This window comes from Triplophysa dalaica, chromosome 4 (assembly GCF_015846415.1).
Source record: "Triplophysa dalaica isolate WHDGS20190420 chromosome 4, ASM1584641v1, whole genome shotgun sequence".
NCBI lineage: Eukaryota > Metazoa > Chordata > Actinopteri > Cypriniformes > Nemacheilidae > Triplophysa > Triplophysa dalaica.
Window position 1 is genome coordinate 5,543,499 of NC_079545.1, and position 18,512 is coordinate 5,562,010.

At 36.4% G+C, this 18,512-nt stretch overlaps 3 protein-coding genes across 6 annotated transcripts; 1 reads left to right on the top strand and 2 right to left on the bottom strand.

The window, feature by feature from the left end:
- Positions 1-4: 4 nt before the first annotated feature.
- Positions 5-4,018, bottom strand: mia (MIA SH3 domain containing). 2 transcript variants are annotated; one of them, XM_056746746.1, is made up of 5 exons: positions 3,891-4,018; positions 1,065-1,275; positions 576-709; positions 351-461; positions 5-239 (listed from the first exon to the last, which is right to left on the bottom strand). In XM_056746746.1, exons 2-5 carry the CDS (start codon positions 1,192-1,194, stop codon positions 216-218), a joined length of 399 nt encoding a protein of 132 aa, XP_056602724.1. In that variant the 5' UTR covers positions 1,195-1,275; positions 3,891-4,018; the 3' UTR covers positions 5-215. The 2 variants fall into 2 exon arrangements, with proteins under 2 accessions (XP_056602724.1, XP_056602725.1); XM_056746747.1 differs by lacking the exon at positions 3,891-4,018 and having other exon boundaries at positions 1,065-2,480.
- bicdl2 (BICD family like cargo adaptor 2) lies at positions 3,990-11,683 on the top strand. 3 transcript variants are annotated; one of them, XM_056746742.1, is made up of 10 exons: positions 3,990-4,090; positions 4,896-5,495; positions 6,011-6,226; positions 6,467-6,583; positions 6,985-7,131; positions 8,674-8,820; positions 9,986-10,060; positions 10,154-10,236; positions 10,442-10,556; positions 11,289-11,683. In XM_056746742.1, the coding sequence occupies exons 2-10, from the start codon at positions 5,241-5,243 to the stop codon at positions 11,463-11,465; spliced, it is 1,332 nt and encodes a 443-aa protein (XP_056602720.1). In that variant the 5' UTR covers positions 3,990-4,090; positions 4,896-5,240; the 3' UTR covers positions 11,466-11,683. The 3 variants fall into 3 exon arrangements, with proteins under 3 accessions (XP_056602720.1, XP_056602722.1, XP_056602721.1); XM_056746743.1 differs by lacking the exon at positions 3,990-4,090 and adding an exon at positions 4,562-4,710; XM_056746744.1 differs by lacking the exon at positions 8,674-8,820.
- crfb12 (cytokine receptor family member B12) lies at positions 11,565-18,392 on the bottom strand. The gene is made up of 8 exons (XM_056746741.1): positions 18,183-18,392; positions 17,878-17,963; positions 17,578-17,707; positions 16,966-17,147; positions 16,442-16,593; positions 13,760-13,907; positions 13,429-13,565; positions 11,565-12,846 (listed from the first exon to the last, which is right to left on the bottom strand). Exons 2-8 carry the CDS (start codon positions 17,936-17,938, stop codon positions 12,310-12,312), a joined length of 1,347 nt encoding a protein of 448 aa, XP_056602719.1. The 5' UTR covers positions 17,939-17,963; positions 18,183-18,392; the 3' UTR covers positions 11,565-12,309.
- Between the last annotated feature and the right edge of the window lie 120 nt (positions 18,393-18,512).

Sequence of the window (18,512 nt, forward strand, 5' to 3'; positions counted from 1 at the left end):
ACAGCAGCTGCTCCTTTTTTTATTCAAACTACTGCAACAACATGCATTTACAGTTTATCAAGCTTCTGCACAGTAATATATGTTTTCTTTAATTGAATAGTACCCTTAGGTAAGTTACTACATTTAATACAAGTAGAAAAACTGCAACTGTAAAGTGCAGAGTGGAGCCAAGAATTATGCTCAAATTCCTGTAAGCTGCAACCTGGCTGAATAACTTAGTAGCAGTAGAAGTCCCATTTCTGTAAAGATAAAGGATAATTTCTATTAAACATCACCTTATAGAATCGTTATGTGTAATAATTCATGCACCAAATTGATTTTTGTTTCTCATATAGAAGAACGGTACACACATCAGTCTTGACCTCAACCTCAGCAGGCATTAGCGGATGAGTTTCTTCAACAACACTGCTCGGGAAATATCCCAGACGAGCCTCCTGGTCTCCATAATACGACCCTTGAACCTTTAGAAATAGTTATCTTCTTGGAACTTCAGTTTTGCAGGGGAAATGTTGTTTTTGCTTGTTTTGTCAGGACAAGAAAGCATGGATTGGATCACAGAATAATATACTACTTACACTGCCAGCCCAGAAAAGATTCCCACGGTCTTTCAGCATTGAGTAGACATAGACAGACTGGCCTTGGTGGATTGGAATGAAGCGACAGTCTTGTGGATAATAATCCTGCAGGGCTCTAGCAATGAGAATGGGATCTGTGTACACACAATCATACAGTTTAAAGGTAAAATAGGCATAAATCATTACACAACTGGACTGTTTAGTTTGCTATACTTAATATAAGAGTATTTTTCTTTTATTGTTATTATGTGTGCATTTATAGTATGTTAAGAGCTAATATTAACTAAGAGGCTGCATTGAAAAACTCTACAAAACAGTGATTTAAAACTTTCAAAAATAATGTGAGCAGGTATGATATATCTAAAATAGAAACGTTCTCTTATATGTCTAAACTTCTTCTAAGTTTTGTTGTACAAATTTGAAATGACATTAAATTAAGTTCCCCCTCAAAAATTGTAACATGAATGTAAATATGTTTGCAGTACTCACGGCTACATTCTGAATCAGCGCATAGCTTCTTGTCGGAGATCTTTGGCATTTGTCTGCCAGCCTGAGTTGACGGTGGCAGTAGGCAGCACAGTACCACGAGAAGAGTCCAGTTAGCACAGTGTCCCTCCATTTGTGTGGTTGATTCTTAGTTTGTTCGAATAGCGGAGTAAGGTTCATTTCGGAGGAGGCAAGTTAAAGTAAGGCTCCTCCCCTTTTAGAAAGTATAGAAATAATTCAGTTAAAAGTATGTGTTGTTATATAATATACAAAATATGAATATTCAATGGTCAACTCTACAACAAGGGGACAAAATTGTCAATGCATTTGCAATTAAAATGCAAAATCGAAAACAAAATCCTTCATATCCGGTGCGTGAATCACTTGGCAACAATAATCACACAAAATGGTATATAGTAATATATAATAATATTATATTAATGTAATATTACATAATAATGTTTCAATCTGTTTTTGCCAGCAATAATCAAAGCAAACATTAAGGTAGACTGATTTTATTTGTTACACAAAACGTTAGTTATAAAATCTGGGGCCTGTTGCAAAAGCTTCATTCAGGGTATACACAAAATTAGTTAAGAAGTTTTTAAAGTTTAGAACACAGGAAATGTTTGATTTTCAAATTGGTTTTACAAGGTGTTATTCCTGTTTAGCCTCATCAATACAGACTCAATTTATTTTACTATGGTGAGAGATCCCATAGCACCTAGGTACAGAGACCAAGACTGTTGCCATTAGTTGAACAAACTGTCCTTTCACAGTTGAAAAAGGCCTAGTTGCATATTTTATATCTAAAGGTAGTTTGTTTTTTTCTTAAAAGTTTATACCAAGCCGCTCTCTGTGAGTGTTGTCGGTGACTTCAACCACAGAGAGGAACCAAACCAGGTTTCCTAACAGCCGATGAATGGGTTCATTTATTTATTGAGTCAACAGTACATCTGACCATGTGAAAAACATTTGACTTTCCTATTCTACATTTTATGAAAGCTGAAAAATAGTAGGTTGAAACTAATATATAAAATGATGTTTGTAGACAGTAGTTCTAAATGTGATTATAATGACAATTCATTCCTTTTAGGGTCTTATGCAGGAAGCACAATCTATCTCTAGGCCTTATTGTAAATTTATATGCGGAAATCATTTTTATGAGATTAAAGAGACATACAGGATAAAAATAATGTAACGAGTTTGTGGTAAATCTTTATTTATAAAGTGTTTGACCACCATGTGCCTTTAATACACCTTCAGACCCTGTCACTAAAAAATTGTGAAACTTTTAAATGGAATGTTGTATTGTTGTATGAGACAAGTCACCCATCAAATTCTTCTAGCCGACTATTCTTTGGCATGCAACCTATAGACTACATAAAGTGTATTGTTGACAAAATATAGGAACAAAAGAGAACTGCAGTGTTTTTTTTACATTGTACATATTGTAAATGAAAGAATATAAAATAAAAACTTAACAAAGATCTGTGTGGATGAGGGATTAATCGACTTTGAAATTAGAAATAATTTTACCCAAATGTCTAAAAAATATTAGCTACATCTAAAGCTCCCAACAAAGTGTTTGTCTTGAAGAGATATTTCACCCAAAAATGAGAATTCTGACATCATCTACTCACCTTCGAGTTGTTCCAAATCTGTATAAATTTCTTTGTTCTGATGAACACAGAGAAAAATATTTGGAAGATTGTTTATAACCGCATTTTGCCCCCCATTGACTACCATAGTAGGAAAAAATACAATGGTAGTCAAAAGTACACAAGAACTGTTTGCTGTCCTACATTCTTCAAAATATCTTCTTTTGTGTCCAACAGAACAAAAAAATGCTGAAGTAATTTTTCCTATATGCAGAAAACCGGAAAGTATTTATAACCCACAAAATCATTGTAGGGCAACTAAGGTTAAGCAAAATGTACACATGTACTTTACCTTTACCTCATCGGTGTTCTTTAGTGAGTCCTCACGACAACGCTCTTTTAAGACCTAATGTTTCTTCACGACGACAGCCTATTTGTTAGTGCTTCTCAGAGAGGAAAATGGGAAAGTGTATGCGTTTTAACATGTACTTACCACTAAAAATTCACATTCCCTCAAGTGATATGCCTGATTCTCCTCGTCAGATTCACAAAACCAAAAAATTACTGCCTTATGTAATGCCGACCACGTTCCTTAAGGCATACGACTAAAACGACCAATCAAGACATTGAAAATAATTTAAACAATTTAACATTTTGAGTTCATAACATTTATAATCTTAATTCGAAAAGTTTTTGCTTCCAAATAATTTGATTAAACACATTTGTTTAAGTTTTGATGCCAAAATGTGGTATTTTACATAATGTTAAGTTATGATAACTTAATGTTTTTATTAATGACAACATTATAGTGTGGGAGTCAATAGGGGGCAAAGTCTGTCTGGCTGTAAGCATTCTTCAAAATATTTTACTCTGTGTTAATCAGAACTAAGAAATGTATACAGATTTGGAAAAGCTTGAAGGTGATTAAATGATGACAGAATTTTCATTTTTGGGTGAAGTATCCCTTTAACACAAAAACAGCAAAGAGATAGAAGTATAGTACATTTGGATTAAAAACAGCAGGTGTAGTTATAATATATATATAAGATTAAGTAGGCTTGTGTTAAGAAGTTGTATTTATTATTTATTTAGAAATGATGCTTGTTTTTAATTTCGTTTTTAAACACTAGTTATAAATACAGGCTTTTGATTACTTAATTACTTACATTTTCGGTTATTTGATTTTGTGGATATGAAATCTAAAACACACAGCAAAGAATAAAAATACCTTGGTTCCAAATCTGTCACCTGGACGTCATGCGTGTTATCAGCGTCACCTGCTTTTTTAAAGGGGGTTTTGCTCCTCCCACTCCGCTGCTGACGCTATAGGAGGGTGTGGCATAACAAGCAGCACAGCAGCGCTTCCAAGGCGACCAGTAGTACCTCCCTGTCACCCTGCCTGCCAAGATTGGATCAGGAACTTCCCAGGTGAGAAATACAAAGCGTTATTTGTACTAAATATACACAGTGGCTGCATTCATGAACGCTCCTAGTGAACGATTTCTTGCCGACTTACGAAATAACCATTTTAAATATAACAAATAAAAGTTATTTTCATTAAGACGTAACTTGTAGCTAGTTGATACGAACTGTTCGATTTGTTTGGGGTTTTCGTGTAAACATTGCACCATTAAAACGTTTCAACAGCTTAAATGCTTAATGATTATTTTAGTATAATCAGTACTAGTGGATAGCTTTGAAACACCCGAAACAGGTGCTGGTTTACATGACGTCAGTTTGTGTCATCCTATGCCTGTTTCCTCCATCCCGAGCCACAGACAGGGAAGCGGACTGTCTCGTTTCAGGAAGCAAAACAACTTTTTATATATACTGAATATAACGATATCTGCCGCTTTTTCGTGTTGATCAGAGTCAGCTCTGAATTGCTTACCTATAAAACCTGTTTATCCATCGTAAGGGGTGTAGTCACTCGGCCACGGAGCAGTCTTCTTGAATGGCTGACTAAAGGAATGTGAGAGAAACACTGAAACTTTGTTATGTTGATCATGTACACAAAAGAAGCTCATGGACAACAATAGGGCTTCAAGGTAATGCTGGATATAGTGTCATACCAATGTCTCTTCCATTGTTTGTAGGGAAACATTATAGAGTAAAATGTAAGCTCAGGGGAGACAGATATTGTGAATGAATACACTCACCTGCATTGTTTTGTAAGTAATGAGACCAAGTGGCATCACAATTATTTCATGTTTCAACATGTTTTTGTCCGCAGGAAATTATGCAACCACGGTCAAAGATAATAAATAAGGATTGAGGATTTCACCCTTGGAGGAAGTTTCAACCTCGATACACCTTAAGTTACTCCCTCGATGTGACACAAACTGGTTTCAAAGGACGGACAAACCCAGCCAGGTGCATAAGAAAAGGAACATTATTAGGTGTCAGTTTCAGTGCAAACGAGAATCCTAATATAGGGAGAATACGGGCCATAGGATTGGATATCCTTTACATTTACTTTTCCTACTTAAAGAAACCTAAGATGCAAGTAAGCAACTTCTGACAAAAGCTGTAAGATCGGGAAGGTCGACGGAAGTGCGGATCATCAAAAGAAGAACTGATGTATTCCTCCAAAAAGGACAGTCTTCCTTCTCCCATCCTGGAGGAGTCCTTCTTTCCGTTCTCTTCATCAAACTTGTCTTCCAGTCACCGGATCATGGCTCCGGCGGATGATCTGCTGGCCTCGCCTCAGGATGACCGTAGCCCGACACTTTTAGAGAAGGACTTGATTTTGGCTGCAGAAGTGGGACAAGCTTTGCTGGAGAAAAATGAGGAGCTGGCTGCCCAGCTGGAGCAGATGGAGAGGGAGATGGAGGTACGAATTTAAAAATGGGTTGACCTGATGTGGATCTGTAAGAGTCTTTATGTTATAAAAAGATGCTGACAGTTTTTCTGGTTAATTTTCTCAATAAAATCATAACCCAAGAAAAACACATTGTACAATTCTCTAATAAACAGCAATAATAATAATTATTATTATTATTATCGCATAGAGTACACACATCATCATCAAAAGCAAGTTTCTGATATTCAATACATTGTTGTCATGGCCAAGAAATTCTGGATAATTTTATTCACGCTATATTTATTGATATTAAAAATAAATAATGCTCTGTGTAAAATTTATATTTATTTTAGTTAATTTTATCATTAAGAAACTGTCCTTTGGAAGTAAGTTTGAATCACAGATTTATAATCATAGAGACACCTGTTCTTTTATCCCATCATTTGATGGACCAGAAATATTCATTAATATACCAAAGAAATATTGAAAATAGTGTTAAAAAAATGTTCAATCAAGAAACTGGGTGTTTTTTCTTCATATAACAGGCCACTCAGCAAGAGAAACACATTGTGCAGCGACGTCTGGATGTGCGGGACCTCGAGGCAAGTCAGCGGGAAGCAGAACTACAGGCTGACATCACAGCGCTAAGCGAGCAGCTGGACCAAAAACACCTTCAGAGTCGCGACCGGCGTCGTGAGGAGAGCGAGCAGCTTACTCAGCTGTCCAATCACAACCAAAAACTTGTGGAACAGCTAGCGGAGGTGAACAATCAGAACCTTTGTTTATTTATCAAAAACATGCATCCATACAATTTTACTAAATCTTTTCAGAGGCATCCAGCTGTAACTGGGGAAAACATTTCTAGAGACCTAATGATAATGTTAGAATACAGGGTTGGGAATGCAGAAGAGCGAGTTTAGGTGTCTGTTATAAGAGGGACATCATTGATGTAAGAAGGCCCAGAAGAAATGCTTGATTTGTCTGAAATTTCTCTCTTGCAGGCTGTGGCTTTAGAACACACGTTACGGAGTGAACTTCGTACTTTGAGAGAAGAAATGGAGGATACTAGTTTCAGCAAATCCATAAGCTCTGCTAGACTGGACAGTCTGCAAGCAGAGGTATAAATCAGCCAAGGACTCGAGACATAATGGTCCAAGTTGTCAAGTAAACTGATACAGAGCAGACCAATTATATTTGATAATTTTAAGATTTTTGGTTTTGGTTGATCCATTTACAGAAGTGGTTAAAGTTGTAGTTCACCTAAAAATGAAAATTCTCTCATCATTAACTCACCCTCATTTCATACCTGTATTTCTTTTATTTGGTATGCAGAACACTAAAGATGTTTTTAAGAAAATTGGTAACCCAACAACGGCAGTAATCATCCAATTCTGTTGTATAAACACAAAACCAATGCAAGTCAATGGGTACAGCCGTTGTATGGTTCATCATTTGTGTAATTTGAAATGTAGCGTATTGAATAACTGATTTTATCATTTGCTCTCTTTTCTTATCACAGAACCGGGTTCTGAAAGAGCGCTGTGCTCATATGGACGACCGGCTGAAATCAGCTCAAGAAGACAATGACCGTCTGAGGTCTGAAAGGGATGAATTGAGAGAGAGAGTGATGGAACTACAAACCACCCTAAAGGATAAAGACACTGAGGTGATAATGCTCTCTTAATATGACTAGGGGATGGGATTCCTAGGTAGGATAAGATAATATTTGGTGTCATACAAATGCAATATACAGTACAATGTGAATAAACGCACATATGCATTAACACCTGGGGTGTCAAACGATTTATCTCGATTAATCGCATCCAGAATAAATATCTGCGTTTACATAATATATGTCTGTGTACTGTGCATGTTCATTTTGTATTATAAACATACACATACAAGCCTATATTTAAGAAAATATATAAATAAATACATGTAAATATTTCCTTAATATGTATATATTTATGTATATATATCTATATACAAAATAAAGATATATTATGTAAACACAAATGTTTATTCTGGATGCGATTAATCGTTTGAAAGCCCTTTTTAACACATACATCAAACAGATGTGATTTTTTTTGGGGGGGGTTAATGTGAAGCTGCACCAGGGCTGCTTCCCAATCTGCATAATTGTACTGCACACTAAAAGTACTGTCTGTACTTGACTAGTAATATGAGTTCATGTGTCTGAGTGTGTAGTAAGACAATATTGGAACATGCATGGAATTAGTAAATTGGTTTAAAAAAAAAAAATGCATGAACATTACACCTCAATGCCCCTGCTTGCATCCTTTTCGTATTTGCATGTAATAAATAATGTAAGCCGTGGCATAGTGGGTGGTGCACATGCTCTTGGAAACACAGGTTCGAGTCATGTCATCTCTCTCCCTTGAATTTTTCTGTCTGCTAACACTAACAACAAACCTAACCCTAAAAAATAAAAATGAATCAGCATCATGTAACTGCTAGGTTTGCAACATTTAAGAACAGCTAGGAGAGATTAGGTTTTGGCGTGCCAGTGAGTAACGTACTGTATGTCACACCCTGTCACCCCTCCAGCAAATTCTACAGATTTTTGTCACAAACAGCTGCTTGTGATTAAAAAAGACTTTCCTTATGTCAAAGTCAATTTTGTATATATTTTATTTGAAACGTAATGAGTTCCTACGTTCTCACGTTTATAGATTTTTTTTGATATTGGTCTAATCTGAAAGTCGCACACTTTTTAGTAATATGCCATATAAATATTGCTGCATAATGATTCGTTGCAATAAATAATTTGCAGAATAAAAGTTTGTGTTTACTTTATATATATATATGGGTGTACAGTGTAGAATGAGTATGTATATATAAGAAAACACATGCATGGATAATTTTATGCAAAAAATATATTTATATATTAAATATAAATATACAATATAAATGATATAAAAATGTATTCACATGTAAATATTTCTTAAATCTATACATGCATTTGTGTTAATTATTATACACAGAACACCCACATATATTATGTAAACAAAACTTTTTATTCTGCAAACTATTAGTCGTGACGAATTGTTGCGCAGCCCTACTCTTTTGCCAATTGGGATGCAGTCCACGTTTCAAGCTTTGAGCGCTGGTCAGACTTCACAGACCCTAGACTGCGAGCATCCACACTTGTAGAGTTTCAGTCTGGCTGTCTCTGGCTCTTTCACAGCTGGAACAGGAACACAGCATAGTGTTTCAGCTGCGCACACTCAACCGCACCCTACAGCAAAAAGTTGAAGCCTTGGGAGAAGAGGCCAGTCTGGGGGAGGCTACCTGCTTCCCTTTGTCACTTCAGAGTGAGATCCAGCAGTCTCAGGTAGCTCTCACCCTTACTAGTAGCGTAGGCTGGTGGTCACTGGTTCTTAGGAAAAGGGCTTCATAGAAAATGTACCTAGGTGTGCATGCTTTGAGTTAGATAAAAATGACCTCACACTCATCTTTTCATTACTAGACCCTTGGACACACAGGAGATAAATAATGTTTCCACTCCACTTTCACCACTTTCAGTTGAGTTCACACTTAGATTTATTTACACAGGTGGAACAAGCATCCAAATATATTTACCCATGTGAGAAAAGCATCCAAATATGCTTCGTTGTTGTTAAAAATCAGGACGTGACGACCGTATTTATAGTCAATCTGCATAGTGTGTGCTACAGTATACAACTACAAATAACTTCGGATGTTATTAAGGATGTAAATCCAGAAAATTCATTCCGAAACAAAATTTGCTTGTCTTCAACTTGAATACTCACACCAAGCAAGTTTCCTCCATCTCTATGTTTCAATGTCTTTGGTCCTAGTGAACACTTTTACAGGAATCCCATGGCCACTTATACAATAAAAAAAATTCCACTAAAGCACATGTTAAATCGGATAATATTAGATCAAGATGTTGAATAAACTGTTTGAAATCCAGCAAATTGAAGTTGACTCTGGTTATTTGCAATACAACAAAAGTAAAAAATGGATGTTTATGGTCACTTTTGGCAAATGCTTTCATTTTCCTGTGTAACAAATCCCAACTGTCTTACTCAACGGAAATTTAAATGCAGTGTGTGCATGACCCTGCCAAACGTGATACAAGTCTTCTATTTTAAAGGGACCGTTCACACAAAAATATAAATTTGATCATCACTTAGTTTGTTCCAAATCTGTATCTGTAAAATGACAATGGTATTCAAAAGTGCCCTAGAACTGTTGGCTTTCCTACATTCTTCAAAATATCTTCTATTGTGTTCATCAGAACAAAGAAAAATATAAAGCAATTTTCCTACTATGGTAGTCCGTGGTGGCCAAGAACATTTTGGTTACAACCGTTCTTTCAAAGACCTTTCTCTATGTTCAGCAGAACAAAGAAATGTATACAGATTTGAAACAACTAAGGGTTAGTAATGATGAAAGAATTAAAATGTTTGGTGAACTGTTCCTTTAAGTCTTTGGGTTTACTTGAGTTTCATTTTTCTTTTAATCTTCAACAGGCCAAAGAAACCATCCTTGCCCATTCGGCCATTCTACAAGTAAAAGAGGAGGAGATTCAGAGGTTGCAAGAAGAGGTTAGCCCTCATGACTTAATGTGATGACATCATCACAACAACATGTAAATACTCTTAATAGACAGTGTATCTAACATATTGTTCCATCACCAGTTACATTCCAGAGAAACTGAATTAGAAAAGCTGAGGGTTGAGATCAAGCCATTTCGTAACAGTCCTGGTAAACCTGCATACAGGTAAGAACTGAATAAATGTGCAGCTTGTTAGACTCATACTCTGTGGAAGGTGTGGTTTTGTTCTTCAAGTTTCGTGTTGTGGCAGTGATAACCTGTCTATTTGTGACTGAGGGAGGGGGCACATATGGGTGTAAAAGACTGGAATTTGACATCTATTGTTTCAAACAATATGTTTTGCTTTCTTCTCGCTTTGTCACTGATATAGTGCCTTGGAGGAGGAGACTATCTTGGCCCGGCAAGAACGTGATGCACTGAACCAGCAGCTCCTGAACACCATAAAGCACAAGGTGGCGCTGTCACAGGAAGTCGAGTCTTGGCAGGTTGGTGTAGTTTTGATATACAGTGAGACAAAAATGTTTAGGTCCACTTGACTGAAAAGTTCTTATAAATCTTTTAAATTGTAGGCTAAGGTTAAATATTATGTTTTTTATTAATTCATTTAGCAGATGCTTGACTTTTATCCAAAGCAATTTTTACAAATTGTAGTTTTATTTTTGGATTTTACATTCGTCATTGTAAAGTTTTGAGTTGAGTTGTGATATTAAAAATATAAAAATATAGGTGATCCTTAACGGTTGAAAAGTAGTGTATGTACATTAGATTTTGTTGGTTGTCAAAGCATCTTTTTTTTTTACTTGTTTATCTAGCATCATTTGCTCATTTCATTTTAAACCTGTATGACTTTATTCAACCACAAAAAATTATAATAATAATAATTAAAAAAAAAAAAATCCAGCATCCATTCCCTATGATACAAAAGCGAACGGGTGAGCAGGTGAAGTGTGAGTAAATAATCGCATAATTCATAATTCCTATTTGGGTGCACTATCACTTTATAACTGCTAAAATATCTGAAAAAGGGAACTGAGCAATATCTAGATAAAAGAATATCACAGTGGTATTGGCTCTTTCTACACTGACCAGTAAGAAACCACCCAGAACAGACTAGCAACAAGCATAGTTATTTAGTTTTGCATGTGGAAACACCACTCACTCGTCTTGGAAAAATGCCTGTTCTTTTCCTTAAATTGACTTGCAAATTTGTGTGCCAGGAGGACATGCGGCTGGTGATCTGCCATCAGGTTCAACTTCAACAGGAAGAGAGGGAAAAGCATAAGGAGGAAGAACGGACAGGCTTCCAGAGAGGGACTCGCACTTCAAGGTCTCTGCGTGTACGTGGGGAAGATGGAAGGAAAAGCTTCTTCTCTTCACTTTTTGGGTCAGATTAATTGGAGGACAGTTCAAGTAGTTGTGGAGATGGTACAATATAGAAAAATGGTGTTTCCACTTTTGTATTTTTTGTAAATAATTTCTGAAATCACAAAGTGTGTAAATAGAAATCAATTTATTGTACTTCATTTTGGTGTTATTGCACATTAATGTTTACCACTATTTATTTTCAACAAAACTGTTCATGTCATACACATAAATAAATGTATAGCATACATTTTTTTGTCTTTTTTTGAGAAACGAAAAATGGAGTCACAGGCACAAAGATGCCATACACTAATAGTGTTATAACACAGTGTGGGATGCAGTCATTATTGATATTTAAATAAGTCAAAATACAGGTTAGAACATGAGTAACATTTCAAATAAAACAGTAAAAGGCCAGCTTCCAGGTTGATCAGATATTAAACTGCTTCATGTAACACCGAGAGTCTGTTATCAAAGTGTTGAGTGCACATTTATTTATTATTATATTCTTCCATAATACTGGATGTTGGGTCCAATGTTTCGTCCAACTCTGTCAGAAAGAGTTCCACTTCACTGCTTGCTGGCTCAAGTGTTCAAAAATGTATCCGTGTACCGAGTCTGATCTGGTAGGTCATGAATTCTTGATAAGGGAGTTCTTGCATGTCCAGCAGGTCTGAACTCGTGTGGTCTTAAAGAGATAGTTCACCCCCAAATAAATATTATTTCAGTGTTAATTGACCGTTATGTCAAAATATTTTCTTTTGTGAAGAGGGAGTCATATACATGGTTTGAACCATATGAGGGTGAATAAAAGATGACAGAATTTTAGGTGAACTATTCCTTTAAACATTTTAAATATCATGAAACCCATCCACTTTAAGAAACTCTTGGATTAACCCTTGGCTCGTAGCCGCCATTTGAGAAAGAATCATCGCAGAATGAGACATCATCCTCCTCGTCACCCCAACTCTCTATTTCCTCTGCATCTATATCCAGCTTCATCCTCACAGTATGTAATTGTGGTGTTTCAGACTCGGAAGACAATGAAAGGTTTGAGGTAGAAATAAATGCGACTGCGTTGCCAAGATGGGTATTACAATTATCGTATTCAGATATTACATTTTCTTCACTCTCTTCCAAATCAGTAGCTAAAATGTAATTTGAGAAACATCGATTCAGGGATTCTGCCTGCTCAACAGGGTCTGGTAGATGGAGGGCAGGTTCTTGCTTGATAACAGATGATGGACTGATGATAATATTTGTACACTGTCTGGGATGGTAGAGTAGAGAATCATTCTCCTCAGATGCAGAAGCATTCTCTGTGTTCGTAACTGCATTCGACCACATCGATGAAATGACATGTATTTTCTCAGGACAAAAATTTAAGACCATTTTAGTTCCTGCAAAAACTAACTGGAAATAAAAATAAACATGGTAAGTAAAAATAAACCTAATTTGTAAATGACAATTAAATAATTAAAAACCTATTATTGATTTGAATTGATTGTTATAATGTACACAGCAAATTAGATTTGTGTTTAGGATAAGTTCTGACTTATTTAAAATAAGAAAAATAGACTTTTCTTAAAGGGATAGTTCACCCAAAAATTAATTTACTCACCCTCAAGCCTATATCCATTACTTTGGTTGTATGAACACAAAGAAAGATATTTCCTACCATGGACTACGATAGTAGGAGAAATTATTTTCTATTTTTTTGTTCTGTTGAACACAAAATAAGATATTTTGAAGAATGTAGGAAAGCAAAAAGTTCTGGGGCACATTTTGACTTCCGTTGTCATTTTTCCTACTATGGTAGTCAATGATACCTTAGAATTGTCGATTGTAAACATTTTTCCAACTATCTTTCGTGTTCAGCCGAACAAAGAATTGCATACAGTTTTTGAAACAACTAGAGAGTGAATAATTCATGACAGAATTATCATTTTTGAGTGAATTATCCCTTTGATAAACAATTGTAATTAAAGTACATACCAGAGCTCCTGGAAGTCTTCTATCCTTATTTTTAATCATCTTTATGTAAATATAGATGGACGTCAAAATAACCCCGACTGCAATAGCCACCATGGCCACACTAAACACAATTACACCTGAATGACTTTTTGGAGAATCTGGTAATAAAGGGAGAGTAGGATTTGAAAACAAGTTTTAATGTATCAATAAGATATATTTTTATTTCAAATGAAAGAAATAATGGACTCAATACAAGTCAGACTCTCTTTGGAAAATTCTCAAATTATACGGGGATCAGTGTGGTGTCAAAGATGCTGTCAAGTTATTGTAAAAACCGAACTTAATTTCTTACCTGACATAAAGAAACATCTGGTCGCGTTGAAGTTGTTTTTCTGCGAGACTTTTTGATGACTAGCAGAAACATTAACACAGTAGTTCTTGCCAGATGGCACATCAAGAAAAATATGAGGAGATGTTGAGGCTGATGCCTGGGCTACAAACTTTAGAAAAATAAAGAAAGGCATTTAGTTGATAACAATACCAAAATATATACTTAATCATACAATTATTTTAACACCACGATGGAATGATAAAATAAGAGCAAACAATCCTTTCATCACATCACATCATAAAATATAAGCAAATATGTGACTCAGTCTATAAAAACCAGTCTAAACTCTCAATCTAATTTTGAGATAACAAGCATCAAAGTTTGATATTAGCCATTAATTTGACTATGATGTCAATCTTTGACATGGCCTTACTCAGTCAATATTAAAGATATCAAGATTGTATTTCCACAGAATGTTCTTTACATTATTTACGTTTATGCATATGGCAGACGCTTTTATCCAAAGCGACTAACATCGCAAGGTCCTACACATTTATACAAAGATATGTGCAATCCCCTGGGATCGAGCCCACGACCTTGCGTTGTTGACGCAATGCTCTTACTACTGAGTTACAGGAAAGCTCAACGTTATAAAATATGATTTTATATGGAAAACATTAAAGGTCCAGTCAGTGTATGAAATTTAGGGGCATCTGGCGGCTGACACCACCCCTCAATTCCAAAGCACTACTGTGGGTGGCACAGAACTAAAATGTCACATTTTTGCTTCTTTGCTGAAGGAGATAACACATTTACGATTAGCGCTCTGTAGAGCAATCTGTCCTTTTAGGACCTGCGGTGGATAGACCAAAATTGCTCATTCTAAGGTAATAAAAACATAAAGCTTCATTATGTAAGGTCTTTACACACCTATGAAGAAATAGTTATGTACAGTTGTGTTCAAAATTATTCAACCCCCAATGCTGTAAATGGTTTTAGGGAATTTAGTGTACATTTGTAATTGTATTCAGAATGAAATCCTACAAGGACTTCTTAAAGAACCATATGCAACTAAAATGACATCAATTAGTTTTGTAATACAGTAGTAAATGTTTCTTTTGTGAATTCTTCATTGACATAATTATTCAACCCCTTAAAGACTACCACTCTGAAGAACAGAGGTTCAATGAAGTGTTTTCAATCAGGTATTGAAAACACCTGTGGATATCAGGGAGCAGCAATAAAGCCTAATAAGCACCAATTAGGCAGCTTTAAAATGACTGTGATACTCAGCTCCTTCTAGACATTTACTGGTGTGGTTACAAACATGGTGAGGTCAAGAGAATGGTCCAGGAAGACAAGAGAACAGGTGATTACTCTTCACAGGAAGGGCAATGGCTATAAGAAGATTGCAAAGATGTTAAACATACCAAGAGACACCATAGGAAGCATCATTCGCAAATTCAAGGCAAAGGGCACTGTTGAAACGCTACCTGGTCATGGCAGAATGAAGATGCTGACTTCGACTGCTGTGCGCTACCTGAAGCGTAGAGTGGAGAAAAGTCCCCGTGTGACTGCTGAGGAACTGAGAAAAGATTTGTCAGATGTGGGTACTGAAGTTTCTGCTCAGACAATACGGCGCACCCTGCGTAATGAAGGCCTCCATGCCAGAACTCCCAGGCCCACCCCTTGCTGTCCCCAAAGAATAGGAAGAGTCGACTGCAGTATGCCAAAAGTCATGTGGACAAACCACAGAAGTTTTGGGATAGTGTTCTGTGGACTGATGAAACAAAATTAGAACTGTTTGGGCCCATGGATCAACGCTATGTTTGGAGGAGGAAGAACAAGGCCTATGAAGAAAAGAACACCTTGCCTACTGTGAAGCATGGTGGGGGGTCAATCATGCTTTGGGGCTGTTTTGCTTCTGCAGGTACTGGGAAGCTTCAGCGTGTGCAAGGTACCATGAATTCTCTTCAGTATCAGGAGATATTGGATGACAATGTGATGCAGTCCGTCACAAACCTGAGGCTTGGAAGACGTTGGACCTTTCAACAGGACAATGATCCCAAGCATACCTCAAAGTCCACTAGAGCATGGTTGCAGATTAAAGGCTGGAACATTTTGAAGTGGCCATCGCAGTCACCAGACTTAAATCCGATTGAGAACCTCTGGTGGGAAGAAAGCAGTTGCAGTGCGCAAGCCTAAGAATGTGACTGAACTGGAGGCTTTTGCCCATGATATGGGCGAAGATACCCGTAGATCGCTGCAAGACACTTTTGTCAAGCTATGCTTCACGTTTAAAAGCTGTTATAACTGTACAAGGATGTTGTACTAAGATTGAATGTCACTTGGGGGTTGAATAAAACTGATAATGATGTGAGCTCAGAAAAGACATTTGTGGTTATTTCATTATAAATGTTATGTTATATTTGTCTGACCTACACGTGCCTCTTTGATTTAATTGTAAGCAGGATGACTGAATGATCATAATCAATGTCAAACCAACCAAAACAATCAATTTCAGTGGGGGTTGAATAATTTTGAACACAACTGTATTTCTCTCAATAGATCCTCCATAAAATTACACATTGGACCTTTACATCACAAAAAATGGCCAGCTGGGTTTTCACAGACTGGGTCACATAAAATAACAAAACATACATGTACATTTTTGACTAAGTTGTAATGGCAAAGTACACTTACCTTAGAGTTCAACCCATCAGAATCGCACTCAAAGAGACATATGAGGAATTCCAGGGGTTTGGTCCATGGATTTAATTCCAGCCTGTGGCTGAAATTTATGGAAATCTTGTGTCGCTCAGTTGAGATGTTTACATCTGGGGAGCTCAGGCGAGCTGCAGAGTAACAAACAAAACACAGGGTCAAACATTCATCATAAAAGCATTATGCTGTGTACACTTGTGTAGAGTACCCAAACATTCTTTCATAATTTACTCTCACGTCATTCCAAGTCTCTATGGCTTACTTTCTTCTACAGAAAACAAAAGAAGATATCCTGAAGAATGTTTGGTTGGTAACCAAACAACATTGAACCCCATTGACTGCCATTGTATAGACCACTGAAACATTTCTTAAAATATCTTCTTTGGTTTTCCATAGATGAATGAGTCATGTTCAGTTTTTGAACATGACGGTGAGTAAGATCATTTTTTCTCCTTTAAACTGTAGTGAAAGGATTCTGAATAATTTGAGTATTAAAAACTTACTTTCCCCGTATGGCTGAAAAGACTTTGATATAGTCGTCCAATTGGAGCTCCTCCCTTTAAACGTGGTTTTGACCCTTAGAAAGTAATTCCAATGAAGATCTTCGGATTGGTCAAAGGTCCGGTCACATTTCAGTGTGGCTATGCCTGAGCAGGTTGGAGATCGATTCCACTTTCCTCCAGATCTACACAAGCAATTCCAAATCACAATCATGAAAAAACATAATTATTTTGAAGCAAATATAAAAAATCAGTTTGATGTTCGAAAACAAGTCACATATGCCACTAATTTACAATGATAGTCTGTACGTACTGTATACACAAAAAAGAATTGGTGCTATATATCACTAAAAGTGGCACCATATCTTGGTGCTTCAATGGTTCTTCAGAGGTTCTTCGGGGGTTATTTGGCGTGAACGAGGTCCTATATAGCACCGATTCCATATAATGAACCTGTTAAGCCCCTTTACGGTTCCCCAGCGGTTGTATATAGCACCGAAGAACCACTAAAGCACCAAAATATGGTTCCATATAGCACTAAAAGTGGTTCCGCTATGATTACAAGCCAAGAAACACTTGTAGTGCTATATAGCAGAATTTTTTTAGTTTACAAACATGTTTTGTAGAGGTATAGACTCCATGGTATATCTGGTGCCTGGAGGGTTCCCTGGTCCAGGTATCCATTCAGCGGTAGCGATAAAATCCAACAGGTTCACAGTAAGGTTCATTGGAGGAAAGAGGATTGCTATAAATAAGCAAAAAATATATATAAAAATGTTGTAAAGAATGACAGAAGTTCAATCTAACAATAAACAGAACAGCACCATAATCTTGATGTGTTTGCAGTATTTGCAAAAAATGCGGTACGCTGCATTTCCATGTAAAAAACAAATTAAAGATATTGATTTACACAACCTTTAGATGATACCAGGTATATGTGGAGGAATGTGAAGCTGCAGGTTATAAACCAGGTCATCACGTCATCCTACCACGTCAAACACCTAAAGGGGATAACCAGACACTTATTACAATTTGATAAAAATATATAAATATTCAACAAATAATACATGGAAATAATATTATAAATAATTTGCACAATTGCTGCTGTTAAAACTTAAAGGGCCGGAGAACAATTTCACTTTTACATTATCAAACAGAACTTACAATATCAAGAGAATGATAATAACTATTCAGTTAAGAACAATTCCAGCCAAACTCACCTATGATTGCCATCTCGTCGTGTATATGTAAAATATTCTTGAAGACAGCTGATGCATCGCAGTTACCAGCAGCATACCAATATAAACAAATGACAAATGGCAAAATAAACAACACACTTTCACTCTGTGACTACAGAGAATGTGAGTTTACCAAGAAAATATTAGATATCTGAAAAACAAACTCTTTCAGTCTATGCAGGAACTGACAAATCAAACAAATCCAACCCTCTGTAAAGAGTTTAGATACAGGTTTTATTGAAGCCCTGCCCACTGTTACCTAGAAAAGGAAAACAGGTTGCTCCAGTCTGTAGGATGGAATCTCACCTGTCT

Coding starts and splice junctions, on each gene's coding strand:
- mia (XM_056746746.1), bottom strand. CDS start 1,194: ATGGAGGGACACTGTGCTAACTGGACTCTTCTCGTGGTACTGTGCTGC. Junction 462..575: donor ATCTTTTCTGGGCTGGCAGT/GTAAGTAGTATA, acceptor CTATTTCTAAAG/GTTCAAGGGTCGTATTATGG. Junction 240..350: donor AGGTTGAGGTCAAGACTGAT/GTGTGTACCGTT, acceptor TTATCTTTACAG/AAATGGGACTTCTACTGCTA.
- bicdl2 (XM_056746742.1), top strand. CDS start 5,241: ATGTATTCCTCCAAAAAGGACAGTCTTCCTTCTCCCATCCTGGAGGAG. Junction 8,821..9,985: donor GTGAGATCCAGCAGTCTCAG/GTAGCTCTCACC, acceptor AATCTTCAACAG/GCCAAAGAAACCATCCTTGC. Junction 10,061..10,153: donor TTCAGAGGTTGCAAGAAGAG/GTTAGCCCTCAT, acceptor TTCCATCACCAG/TTACATTCCAGAGAAACTGA.
- crfb12 (XM_056746741.1), bottom strand. CDS start 17,938: ATGACCTGGTTTATAACCTGCAGCTTCACATTCCTCCACATATACCTG. Junction 16,594..16,965: donor TTTTCAGCCATACGGGGAAA/GTAAGTTTTTAA, acceptor GTTACTCTGCAG/CTCGCCTGAGCTCCCCAGAT. Junction 12,847..13,428: donor GAAGACTTCCAGGAGCTCTG/GTATGTACTTTA, acceptor TTTTATTTCCAG/TTAGTTTTTGCAGGAACTAA.